Below are 12,868 nucleotides of genomic sequence, written 5' to 3' on the forward strand. Positions count from 1 at the left end.
TATAAATGTAATTCTTCACTGGCACAGCTCAAGAGAGTATGACTTCATAACAGCCCGGGATACAAGTCACTGGTCCAGCAGTTATCTGTTGAGATTTCTCTTCACTGAGAGCTGGGGCTGTTTTCTGAGTCGTCCCACCTCCCTTCTTTATCTCCCACTGCTCTCATCTGGACAGGGGTGCTACATCAATGTCTCATACACAACACAGCTATGCATTCTCCGTGAAGCGGGGTCAGCTTTCCGTAGCCTCATGATCTAAACAATGCGTCTCAGTAAACAGACTTCTTCTAACCGTCTCTGTGGCAGTCGTCTCATCCAAACTCTCTTCAAACACAGCTCGTATTCTTGTTTGCAGAAGCATTTCAGGGCCGGGCGCTGAGTGATCTGTTAGCGCCGAAAGCTATCAGAATCCGTAGCACTCTTCCGAACACCATTCAGTGTGCAGTATTACTTGAGACTCGATCTTCTCGTCGGTTGATTTGAAGACGTGAAATACGTTGCAGGCACAAATAGTCCAGTGTAAAGAGAACAAAGTCAGTCTTGATTGAAAAGAATCAACGTCTAATGAGCCCCATGTATATCCCCTTGTACTGTGAAGTAACTGGAAGTCAGTGATAATCAGTGGGATTAGTTTCCTGCACTTACATCTTGTAGTAAGGACATGATAGGATCTGTAAGGATCTTATATTTGCAGCTGCAGAAGAGGGTCTTAGTGCAAGTTCCCTCTGACTGTAGATAGCCTCAGTGTTTACTTGCTTATCTATTCAAGCTGTTTGGGCCCTGCAGTCTGAAAAAACTTTTGTTTGGATGCCTGCAAAAGACAAGAAGCTGAAGCTCTGTATTAACAAAGCACACGTAAACCTATGCAATAAGACAGTTGATTTATAAAGGAAGTAGAAACTGTGAAATAGAGGCTATAATTGCTAAAAACCTTTCTGCCAAATTTAGCGAAGTTTAAAGACAGCCAGACATATTTTTACCTGGCAATCGCAAACCCCAACGCTACCTACACTTTCTGGGTCGTCTTATTAGCAGCTGCTCTAACAGTTAGCTTTTAAACCTTCGGGAACATTGGAAACAAAAATCTATGAGCTCTCTCAAATCAAGTCTCTTTCACTGTAATGCATCTCCATTTTATCCTCTCGTTTTTATTCTACAGAAGAGGTACTAATGAAAGAGAATCTGCCTCTACTGATCTGCTGTATCACTTCCAAAATTGGATATGTCAACATTTGTAATAAATAGTTTTTATTAAATAATATTCACATTGCAGTGCAAGAAATCATGGCTTGAAATGTGTCACTTTATGCTAATACGTTAGAAAGCAAAACAGCACGTTGACTAACCACACCAGACTGTGCAGGTCAAATAACAACATTATTCTTTTCTGTGTCGTCAAAACTAAATTAGTTTTGCGATTGAATAACGCTCACGTTTACATACACTACCATCATATGTCAAATTGGGGTGATTCTCTTCTAGGTTAAACGACAAAATACTTAGTTTATACCTCCATACACATGAACAAATAACGCTATTAACACTATGGTTAAGTTTTTGTCAGGCTCAGGCACAAAGACAACCTGACTAGTCATGATAAAAACTAACTTTATACAATAACTACTTTGTTAAGGATACGAAAACATGTGGTTTGGGTTTTAAGTTCAACTTTGTTCAGGTTGTGGGGCAGCATGTTAATTACAATAACCAGTGGGTTAGAATTGAGAAATCACTGTAGTCATGGTTACAAGAAACCGACATTGACTGTCTCTCTGCTTTGGCTCATGTTTTGCTTGGCTCTCCAATCCTATGCGTACTGACTCGAGTGCCTGTAACAGCTTGACTCGACTTACTTATTCGCTTCCAACAGACAGGAGTCATTAACAAAAACATATGTCGTTATGCACAATTTGCTGAAATGACTGGTGCTGCTGTTGTTCTTGCAAGGACAGTCTGTGATTGTTGGCTGTAATGAGTCCAAACATCTTTCTCTGTCAGTGGAAATGCGATCGGTTTAACATTGGCAGTGCTGCAGAAAACACAACTTTAATAAAAGTCTGCATGATTTTAAATGTTGAGTATCATTAGTTTGTTAACATCAAGTTGATCCTTTCTTTTCACCCACAATTGATATTTCTTGACTTGTCTGCTCTCTGCTCTTCAAGGTGACTTATGCATTGTACTGGTAATCTTTTCAGAAAAGTCCTCCTTGATTGACGGACCTGACATTTCTCACTCTCCATTTATTCCTACCTTTTGTCATGTTCAGCTCAGTAAACCTATAATCCCGCTTCCTCTCAGCCCCCTTTTCTTTTCTCCCACAATTGCTCCGCTGGCGCCGTCCATCCACTCACCTGCAGTCCACTCACCTACCGAGTCATCTCCCCGGCGCTCTTTATCTGCAGTGCTAACTGTGTGACTCGAATAGCAAACAGCTAGATATCATTAACATCACACAGACGAACCGGCTCGCTAACCCTGTCTCTCTGGTGCCAGGTAGCATTAGCGCTAACAAGATCGTCATTGCCCTGGCGATTGATAATTGGACACCGGCAACCGCTGGTAACAGGACAGTGTAATTAGTGTGAATCTCTGCGTCTGGATCAATTGGCTTCACTTTGATGACAGGGTGAACAGGAATAACCGGGCGACTTATTGACCACATCTTTAATATTTCATGCCTTTGTCTGTTTGTGCCATGACTCACAAGCTGAAATGAGAGGCATGCTACTCTCATTTAACTCCAGTTTCCCCGTGGGTGTATTAAAGGACTGTAGCTCTGAAATCTGATCCTTTTCGTCTGGTTAACTACATTGAACTTCGTATAGTCGGTGGAATTTACAATGAACATCGGATGGCCTTTCAGGAATCCCAGCATTAATTATGTATGCACATCGTCCACTATACGCTGGTTAAATGAAATTACAGCAGAAATGTTGCCGTTGAACCAGCCCCCCCCGGGGGATTTTATCAACGGGTAATTGTCGTGATACATATACATCAGATGTAGTGAGTATGGTTATGTTGAGGGGAAAAGGGAAACAGAATGCGAGTCCAGCAATATCGTGCTGTGTTTCCCTTCAGAATGCAGCAGCAGAGGTGAAGCCAGAATATTGTTGTTTTTGTGCACTGGCAAATTGGGCCTTGCTGGTATATTTCTATGTATGTTCTGAATCCTGAGCAGCTTTTTTAGAACCAAATGGATACAGGACATCTGTGCCCAGTAATGAGAAACTATTTCCATATCTGGTACGTCAAGACTTCTTCTAAACATTATGGCTGTTGTTTTATCTCCCCTCATTATCAGGTGATTGCAAAGTTGACATGCTTTCGTAGGTGTGCGAATTGACCTGGATATGAAGCGTCCAGGGAGCAACATAATAAAACATTAGTTTCTAAAAAGATCTCATCCACCTCCCCTTTTCTCTCCTTTACTAAAAAACAACAACAATCGGCAGTCGCCACTGTTTGGTGTAAGAGAAACGGTGTCACGATACACAAACAGGCTGCAGTGAGTGATTGATCATGTGGACTCAGGCTGTCTCATGTAACCCCCCCCCCCCCTGACCAACGCTGACTGGCCTGTGACGGCCATGATGAATGAACATCCAACCGCCAATGTCCCACTAATGGCTTTCCGTGTTCTCTTCTCGCCTGCACACACATTTACTGATCAGCCACAACATTAAAACCACCTGTGTTATATTGTGAAGGCCCTAATTGTTCAAACCAAAACATAACTTACCCAATGAGGCGTGGAATCCACAGGAACTATGAAGGTGTCCTGTGGTATCAGGCACCAAAATGATACCGTCAGAGCATCAGTGGGTGTACTTGGTCTGCAACAATGTAAACGTAGGTGATGTGAGTCAAAGGAACATCCATAAGAATGGCAGGACCCATGGTTCTCCAGGGGAATGTAACCTAAAGCAATGCTTCCATCATCTTGCCTTCTTCCTCTATAGCCTCCTGCTGCAATGTTGCACAACCACCTGGTCATCCGTATGATTTAAATCTCCTAAAACTAGATGTTTTCTATACGACTATATTCTTAACTTCTCCAAGGGTAGATTATTTAAGGGCTGATGCATCCTGTAGAGTATTCAAAGCTGTTTATTCACTGTGTCTTTCATAGATTGTGCCGATAGTAGCAGTTTGTCAAACCCAAAATTATGCCCAATGTTATATGTCCAATAAAATGTGGGTCTTCCCATTCATCCTTGTTGGTTAAGTTACTAGCTGATGCATCCTAGGTCTATAAATATAGATTATTTTTCAGCCTTACTGGGCATTAAGTGTGATACTAACTGCACTGACGACATTATAATGCACACAAATGCAAATTGAAAAAGAGCCTGAGTTGTTGTGGATGTCAGTGTTTGCATGTTTATCAGTCTTTTAAAATACACAATTGAAAACACCCACTGCCCCTGTCTTCAAATAATCCCCCACGGCGCCTTCCATTTGTAGCAAAGGGCTGCAGAAATAAATAGGGTCTTAGAGCATGGAATCCAAAGGAGTGCTCCATGATGGATTGATCTGCTCCGTCTCTCCTCAGAATCAATCAATCATCTCAGGTTTGCTGCTGTTTTCAATAGGAATTTTCCACACTGGGCTGTTTACTTGCAGCCACAGAGAGTTACCTCTGGGCTTGGATAACCAGAGGGCATTAGATATTTGATTACACCGCTCCTCTCAGTTGTCACCATCGCTATTTGTGATGGAATCGAGATAAGGCTGCTCTGTAAGCAAACAACAAAAAGTCCCTTCTCATATATTTGAGTCTGAGTTACCTCTGTAAATATGCAGAGTTTCCTCCTCCTGTTAAGCAGGAAGTCTCCCTGACAAAATACACCAACATCCATCTGACAGTGCATATGTACCAGAACATGGCAAACAACCTCAGCAGATGGTACTGTAGAGTTATGTAGACTACATGTGTCTCGCTTCAGGCTGGCACTGCCCTCTCCCTGACTGGATGAGGTGAACTGCCAGCAGGCACAACATGGCTGATGAGTTGTCAGAGAGTGGGATTGTGTGGTTTTATTTATATTGGATAGTTAAAGCCGTGGCACGGTAACATCAACTAAATAAATAGTTGCACTGGAACGTAGCTTTAGGAGTGATTTCCCAGCAGAGAAAGCCTAAAACCCTGTTTCCCTGCCCCAGACACTAGAGGTAAAGGCATATGGTCGCAATGTTTCAGCCAAACTGAGTCAGTGATCCTTACCCGATGTTCCCTTTGGTGTCTTTACTGATCTCATGGTAGGTTCAGCAACAAAAGCTGTACAGACAACACGGCTCAAAGAGTCTATAATGATTTAAAATGAAAACCTAAAGATGAAACTGGCTATGAAATTTGATGTTGATGTTGTTGATGCGTGGAAAAATAAATTACAGCAACACTGCTCATCTGAATTATCCCCTGAGGCACTGAATAAGACAAGTTTATTCTGCTTCACATATATTGGTTCAGTCTACTGAATGTGTGCATGTGTTATATTTTCATTGATGACATAAAATGCCAAACATTTGCTGATGTTTGTTGTTATTGTGAGTGTAGTTTGAACAGCGCTAACCATTTGAAGATTCACATTGGAGTCTTGGAAATGATTGCCACTATTTTCATTTGACATTTTATTGACCGTGGTAAATAAGCTATTAAAGGTAATTTGATGAACTTTTAGCAGACGTTTTTCTACTTACAAATCTCCACTGTTGCATTTAAAAAATATTTTATCTACAATGTGATCCTGCGAGCAGTTTGATTCACAGATACAGATAAATATGTTTCTTTAGTTCTCATGTTTTCCAGATTGAGTGGGGATTGAAATGTGCATTTTTCCTTTTGGTCCACAAACTCCAGAGTGAAACATCTGGTTGTTTTGCTGTTAAATGCTCCACTGTGTTCATCATCTAGTTGTTAACTTAGTCCGGATGCCATTAGGATGTTTGCAATCACAATTCGGAGCTTTGTTTTGCTGAAAAAAACACTTCCTGCTGTTTTTGAAAACACAGTTGTGAGATGGCAAACAGGGATGTTATCAGGCTTTTATTAAAAATCAATAAGTTAAAAAATTCTGAAATCATCCGCACAGTTCAGGGAAACTACAGTTTATCATTTATAGTTTTAACAGGAAAAAAAGCTAGTGACAGAATAATAGACAACAGAGCAGGATGCTTGTTTTATTTCCTCACTTTGTGTTTTGTTGCCCAAAGGTCTGGTTATAATTAGCATTTTTGGTGCAACATCAACTCCAGATAAAAACCAAAGACTTTAAAGTGTCAGGTTGCTGTGTGGTTGCATCAGATCAATCCATCCATCGACTCCAGGCTACGTTGTTCTCAGGGATGAACGTGAGGGTTTTTCATCACTTTTCACATTTAACCAAGTCAAGTTTCCACACTATTGCATTTTTCCCACATAATCTACAACGTGCGCCTGCAAGCAGTTTGATTCAGAGTCTATTTAGTCACAGTTTCTTGTTATTAAACTTCTCAACCATAATTTGCCCTTGAACTCTTTTTTACAGTAATTCATTAAGGACAGTGTGTTATTTTTCCTTTGTGTCTATCTCTGTGAATTCCAGCAGCCTTTGCATAATATTTGGTCATATATTTATGAAAATAGGCTGTGAAATCTCTCATAAGACCACCAGGATGGGATAAACACCCCACAGCACTTCACATTTATTTTTTTGAAAAGAAAATGAATGGCTACAAATGGGTCTGGCTTCTTGGAATAATGGATATATGACAAAGGCTACAGGCAACATCAGTGAGTGGTGGTGGGTGGAGGATGGGTATAATCAAAGTGGTGTGTCCATTACAGACAGAAAGCCCAAAGAAATGTGTGGACGTAATAAAGGAAATAATTTGAAATGAAATTATCCACAACATAATAAAAATATGCTCATAAATGGCACATTCCTCGAGCAGGTTAATACTCAAATATAAGACAATATCCATAACTAGAATGGAACTCAGCAGAGTCCATACGTCTCCCGAGGCCCAGCAGTCCCCTTATAAAACCACATTTAAATTCACTAGACTCAGATTTTCATCCTGAATCGGCTCCCTGATCCAGATCCACACCAAAAATGTCAAGGGCTCTTTCCTTTCCACCAATTTTCATGGCAATCTGTATTGTTTTGCATAATCGTGCTAACTGACAAACAAACAAATGGATGGAGTGAAAACATTAATCTCCATGGGGAAGGTATTATCACAATATAATCAATAACAATAAAACAGAAGTCTGATGTAATGCTTTTACATTGTGCAAACACAGTGAGACGGTTTAACACAATTGTTCTTACTCAGATTTGTGTTAAAAACATTTTTAAACCGCAATTTTCACTCAGGAGCAATATTTAGTCTTTAAACTTAAAAGAGATAATAACATATAATTTATCTTTTATCGTTATCCACTGAAATTAAATTTGTATCTTGATATCATTTTTGGGCATATAGCCGAGCTCTACTCCACCGTTATGTTGCTTGTTTTGTGTTCTGCTGGATCGTCCTCTTCAGGCAGGTTAAAAGACAACAGGGCACCATCATCGCTCTGTTCTGGGCTCAATATCATGATGAGAGTCAGAATTGCAGATGTTACCGTGACTCCACTTTCTTGTTACAGTGGCTCAAGCTTTTTTTAGCTGATACCTTAGGTCTCAGTGAGAAGTTGCGTTTCATCTGGGCCTTGCAGAGCGGTTTAGGTATCATCGTTCAACATCTCTACACTGATTACAGGAGCTCAGCATGTGAGGGACTTTTATGTTTGACTTTTTTTTTATCACAGATTCTATCACGTTACCATTGCTAATCAGAACATAAAAGGTTTGGGGTTAAATCCGAGAGCTTATCTACCTTCCAAGAGCTCCACTTGCATAACAGCCCATTATTCACTGTACTATTTGATGTAAATGCAAATCGGGTTTTAGCATTATAAAAAAATCTTCTACAAAGGAAACAGCATCTGAGCGACACGTGTTTGATGAGGCACTAACTGAACTGAACTGTATTTTGCAGGTGGCCTGAGAGGAGCATCCATCATTGACTCACTGGACACACTGTATATAATGGGGTTGATGGAGGATTATAACGATGCCAAGGAGTGGGTGCAGAACAGCCTGGACCTGAACTCGGTAAGAAACTCCTTCTTCTCGTCTAAGTGAACTATTTATTTTCATCATTTCCTGTTTAGTCTGCTCCTCACTTTGAAGTTAACTCGTGTAAGCACTGACCCACGTCAGGCTCAGCCACACTCTGTCCACATTAACATGATGAAGTTGTCGGCAGTGACCTTGCATGCCGGATTGATTTTAAGCTTTTCTTTTGTGGTTGAACACAAACATTGTGTCCACGGAGTTTGACCGGTTTCCAAAGCTCAGGACATTCCAGCAGGAATCAAAAGCTTCCTGTGTGGCCAGCGGACACGCCGCGTTACCGACTGATGGGATTGTGTGCCTCTGTGAAAGGTCTCTGAGGGGCAGAAAATGTGGGAGATGAAAGAAAAGGCAGGAGAGGAGGGGTCGAAGGGATGTTTGAGATAGAAAAATTGAGGGGGAGAGAAAAGGCAAGAAGAGGCCACTGCCCTTTAGCTCGGCGAGTCAGTAACGATGGATTCTGCAGCAACTGAGGGTTTCCAGTAGTGATATCACTGAGGCTGAGAAATGACTGTTCTTTCTGTGGCCTGCTGCTAAGAGTCCAGCGCAGGCCTGTTTGTTTGCGGTGTGGTAAATGATAGAGGTCATTTCTGGGCCACTTCTCTGTCAAGATTCCCACTGTGTGGAAAAATGGTGGTTTATGTATTGGTGTGTGATTACATGAAGTTTACAATCTCTGTCATTATGACTGTCAACCTCAGGCTTTAGATGCAAGGCGATAATTATGTTGAGGCAATAATGAGGTCCCGACTTTGGGATGTTTTGATTGCTGACAAAATTAGATTAAATTAGCACAAAAATACTCACTGGTGGAAATTACTGACTGTATTTGACGTGTGTGGAATAGTGCACGGACCAATCCACCTGTCAAATTCTCTCCCTCGGTTGTGAACAACCAAGACATAATAACTACTAGATACTTTGGGCGTTTTACACACCTGAAAGTCTGAACCAAGATTCATACATTATTTATATTTGATTAGTTTTGGTTTTCACATTTTAATTTAGGGAGCGAACTAAAGACTTTTGACACACACACGTCCTGTCATCACCTCTGTGGGCTGCGTCTGCCTATACCTGACATTGATTGTTTTTAAGAGGGTGTGTCTGATGTCAGTGTGTTTTATTTTTGACTGGAGAAAGTGAATAAACTAGTAAAATGTATGCTATCGGGCTGGATTCGAACTTGATTCTCATAAATGACAAACATGATGTGCTTTTATCTTCGAGCACCACGTTGATCACTGCCAGTTTCGAGGTCAATGAAATGCACAGCGAGTGTTAACTTCACCCACACGTCAAGGAGAAGCTCCAGTTTTTAGCTACTGTGTTTCTCACTCGTGGCACAAACACACAACACCCCCACACATGCATATGCATAGTGAAAGGCAGACATGGAGAGAGGCATGATACTCTGACATACACACATACACACACTCTCAATCACTCCCAGCTTTTCTGTCTCTCTGTGGCGGGTCTATCCCAGTGAATGCAGATGAGTATTAACGTGGAGAGGAACAGTAGCTGCCGGCTGCTGCAGCTGTCAGGGGCTGAGTGCATGGAGCCAGTAATGGCAGCCACTGACAAGCAGCCACACAGTCACCAATCATACAGACAACAAACGCAGATTTACACTTCACACCGCACTTTGTCACGGGTGTGATCTGCCACAATCCATCAGCATCACTCCCTCATGCCTGCAGTCGTGGTTTCTGGAAGGTGGGCAGGCAAACCCACCAGGCATCTTCCTCGTCTCCTCTGACACAATTAAACCTGAATTATTAGTGCCAAATATGTTAATGCTCCAAATATTCAGAAAAGTTAAGGCCAACTAATTCTCAAGTCTTAAGGAAGAAGCTGTTTTTTTGCCCAAACGTTATCTTCTCAGTTTTACAGTAACTCATCAGTATTCATCTGTGCACTCTGGGTTTGATGGGGCTGTTTTTTTTCCTGCATGGTAAATGGAGTCATGACTGAGCAGTGTAAAATAGGGAATAGAGTGGGAGTTACATGAAGCTCTGCTAACATAGAAACACACTGACACCACACACACACACACACACACACACACACACACACACACACACACACACACACACACAGAAAAGTGGTGTTTTTAGATCTCACATAACTGTAACACCTTAGACGTTCTGCAGGATGATTGACAAGCATTGCGTGTCCCAGATTGTGATCGTCCCGATAGTGACGTCCCTTCTTCGAGCCCTCTGCAGAGAGAACGACTCGCTGGTTCAACACACAGATTGTCAGATGCACTTGGGAGTGGTTCACCACGAGCCTTAGGAAATCTTCTGATGTCCTAATTTTTATCGAGACACAACTTGAGATAGTGAGTACAGTGTAAGAGGAAAGGTACCACTTGAAGTCGATTGTATTCTGTTTAAACCCAAACTGGAGATTGTAATATATATTAATTTTAAAGAATGTACAGGCAGTTTCTTATTGTTGTTATTATCTACGTGCATCTGACAGAAACGCCTCAGAATAATACAATTCAACTGCATCACAATCTACACCCTATAGTATGATCTTCTATTAAATAAACATTACATCTTTCATTAAGGTATTACACAGCTTCTTTTCTGTAGTTTTCTTTTTACTTTGGATATTTGGTGTACTGTATTATTGTTAAAATATTTGTAGCAATTGATTAGAATTCAATGTCAGTTAAGTAATTTCTGCACTGGTATATTTACTTCATGACATTTGATCTGATCCAGTGTTGTATACTTTAAAAGGTGCAGTGTCAGCTAAAATTGTGATTATAAATAAGAAAGAACCCTTTCTTATAATCTTGGCAACAGGTGTCTGTGGAGTATTCGTGCTACCTGAAGGTAAAGCAACCATTTCCAGCTTCTTGTCATAATGGCACAACCAGTAGCATAAGGAAAACCGAAGGAGACACATGCACACACAGGGATTTCCATGCTCACATTATTCTTAATTACATTACAATGACACGCAGTCGCTCACAGTGCAGAGCGGCTTGTTAGATTCATCTGTTCAGCCTTGTCTGTCAACTCAGAGCTCCACTCAGAGTGACAGCCACTCTTTTACTTGTTAGCAGGGAAACAAGGGCAGAGAAGACAAGGACAGAATCACTGTATTACAGATGTGACAGCAGTTGTGACACGTCTCAGTCCGTCTCCTCCTACCAGGAGGCTTGGACATCAGCCGCTGCTCATTGTGATTAGTTTTCACAGAAGTTGATCTCTCTGCGGGAACTAAACCTATTTGCTTAATTTCCCACTTTTCAGATTTCAGCTCAGGGCTTTAGTGAGGCAGAAACAACAGATTTCAAAGCCCGACGCCGACGGAGCAAATTAAAGTCTTTGAAATGCATCTTGAACATATGACTTTGAAACAAAGAGTAAGCCCCTGATGCAGATGCTGATGAGCAGCTCAGCAGAGAGACCGGACCGCTCTGGTGATGCAGCCAATTATCAAGACAAAAGACGCTCCAGAGGGTTCCTGCCAGTCTTAGCGATTGCCATATTTGTGCACAAGCTGCTGTTGTGCAAAGCTTTTATAAGAGGTTGGCATTGTTGCTGCCATTTAGCATTATGGGGCTCCTCAGTCAGACAAGGGTTTAGCTTAAAAGAGTCTGTGTAGGTGGCATTAAGTCCTCCATAAGGCTGTTTTATGGGGCGCTTCTATCCACAGTTTGGACATTATTGAACGACATGTAGGTTGTGGTCAGGTGATTGTCTGCGGGCAGGTCATCACACCTGCTTCTCGTTTAACGAGAGCCATGAGGAGTGATTAATGAAGACATAAAGATTGGATTTAATTCCCTCGAATCGCCGTTATTACTCCTCTAGAATCCTTTCCCTTCCTCCGGCTCCTCCTCTTCTTTCACGCTATCTTATTTTTCCTCTGTTCGTATCAGTTGGTGTCAGAGGTTCAATTCCTCTCATGTCTCATCGTCAGGAAATCTACTAGATGTGGTGTGATGAAACCACACACAATTGTGTAGGGACACCTCCCACACATTTCATGTCACTCTCACCCTTTTGACCTTGCACACCTCCCTCCCACCCTCCTGTTAAAATAATGCTGAGGTTCATCGTCTCCCATCCTGTTGTCTCTCTTTCCTCCTCTCTGCCCTATTTAGTGACGCTTTGCTGACACATGCCAGCATCTCAACTACAGAATCGCTCAAGGGCAAGAAACTGCAGCAAGCGAAATGACATGGGAAAAAAAACTGTCTCCTTTCTGTGGTCACCCACGAGACTTCACACCCACTTAGGTCTCATCTGAGAAGGGGAATCATAGGCCTGAATGTGCTAATTATCGAATCCCTCTGCTGTCCTGGGTGGACTCAGGAGATTGTCACTGTGGTGTGCCAGGAGGTATTGTCAGTGGATGTTATTAAAGATGCTTCATGGGAATCATCCACAAACAAAGTGGACGCTCTAATCTACAGCAACAAATGTAAAAGTCAGAGTAGATGAGGTTTCACTGGGGAAAATGTCACATCAGATTCACATTGTTTTGTGAGCTGTTGTGTTTTGTCCAGTGCCATCTTTTGAAACCATAGCTGTGTTTCAATTCAGAGGCTGCTTCCTTTGGAGGTTGAATTTGAAGACAGATGCGTCACAGTGGCACGACTACACAATCCCAACCTCGAAACTTCATCAAAACGAGGCCGACAAATAAGTCCTTCCACCCCCCCATCCACC

General features: G+C 41.7%; 2 protein-coding genes across 5 annotated transcripts in view; both read left to right on the forward strand.

The window, feature by feature from the left end:
- The window catches only part of LOC117777400 (hemicentin-1-like), a 1,765,934-nt gene that overhangs the window by 797,047 nt on the left and 956,019 nt on the right, over positions 1 to 12,868 (forward strand). The gene's annotated exons all lie outside the window — the stretch shown is intronic.
- LOC117777415 (mannosyl-oligosaccharide 1,2-alpha-mannosidase IA) overlaps positions 1 to 12,868 on the forward strand; it is a 169,447-nt gene that overhangs the window by 92,172 nt on the left and 64,407 nt on the right. For all 4 annotated transcript variants that reach the window (XR_004616602.1, XR_004616603.1, XM_034612195.1 and 1 more), the window contains exon 3: positions 8,032 to 8,147. Coding sequence is in view for 2 of the 4 variants with exons in the window: in XM_034612195.1 (XP_034468086.1) it covers positions 8,032 to 8,147 (116 nt within the window). In the remaining 2 variants the exon portion in view is untranslated. The remainder of the gene's footprint in view (positions 1 to 8,031; positions 8,148 to 12,868) is intronic.

The sequence above is a fragment of the Hippoglossus hippoglossus genome, chromosome 16, assembly GCF_009819705.1.
Source record: "Hippoglossus hippoglossus isolate fHipHip1 chromosome 16, fHipHip1.pri, whole genome shotgun sequence".
Lineage (NCBI taxonomy): Eukaryota > Metazoa > Chordata > Actinopteri > Pleuronectiformes > Pleuronectidae > Hippoglossus > Hippoglossus hippoglossus.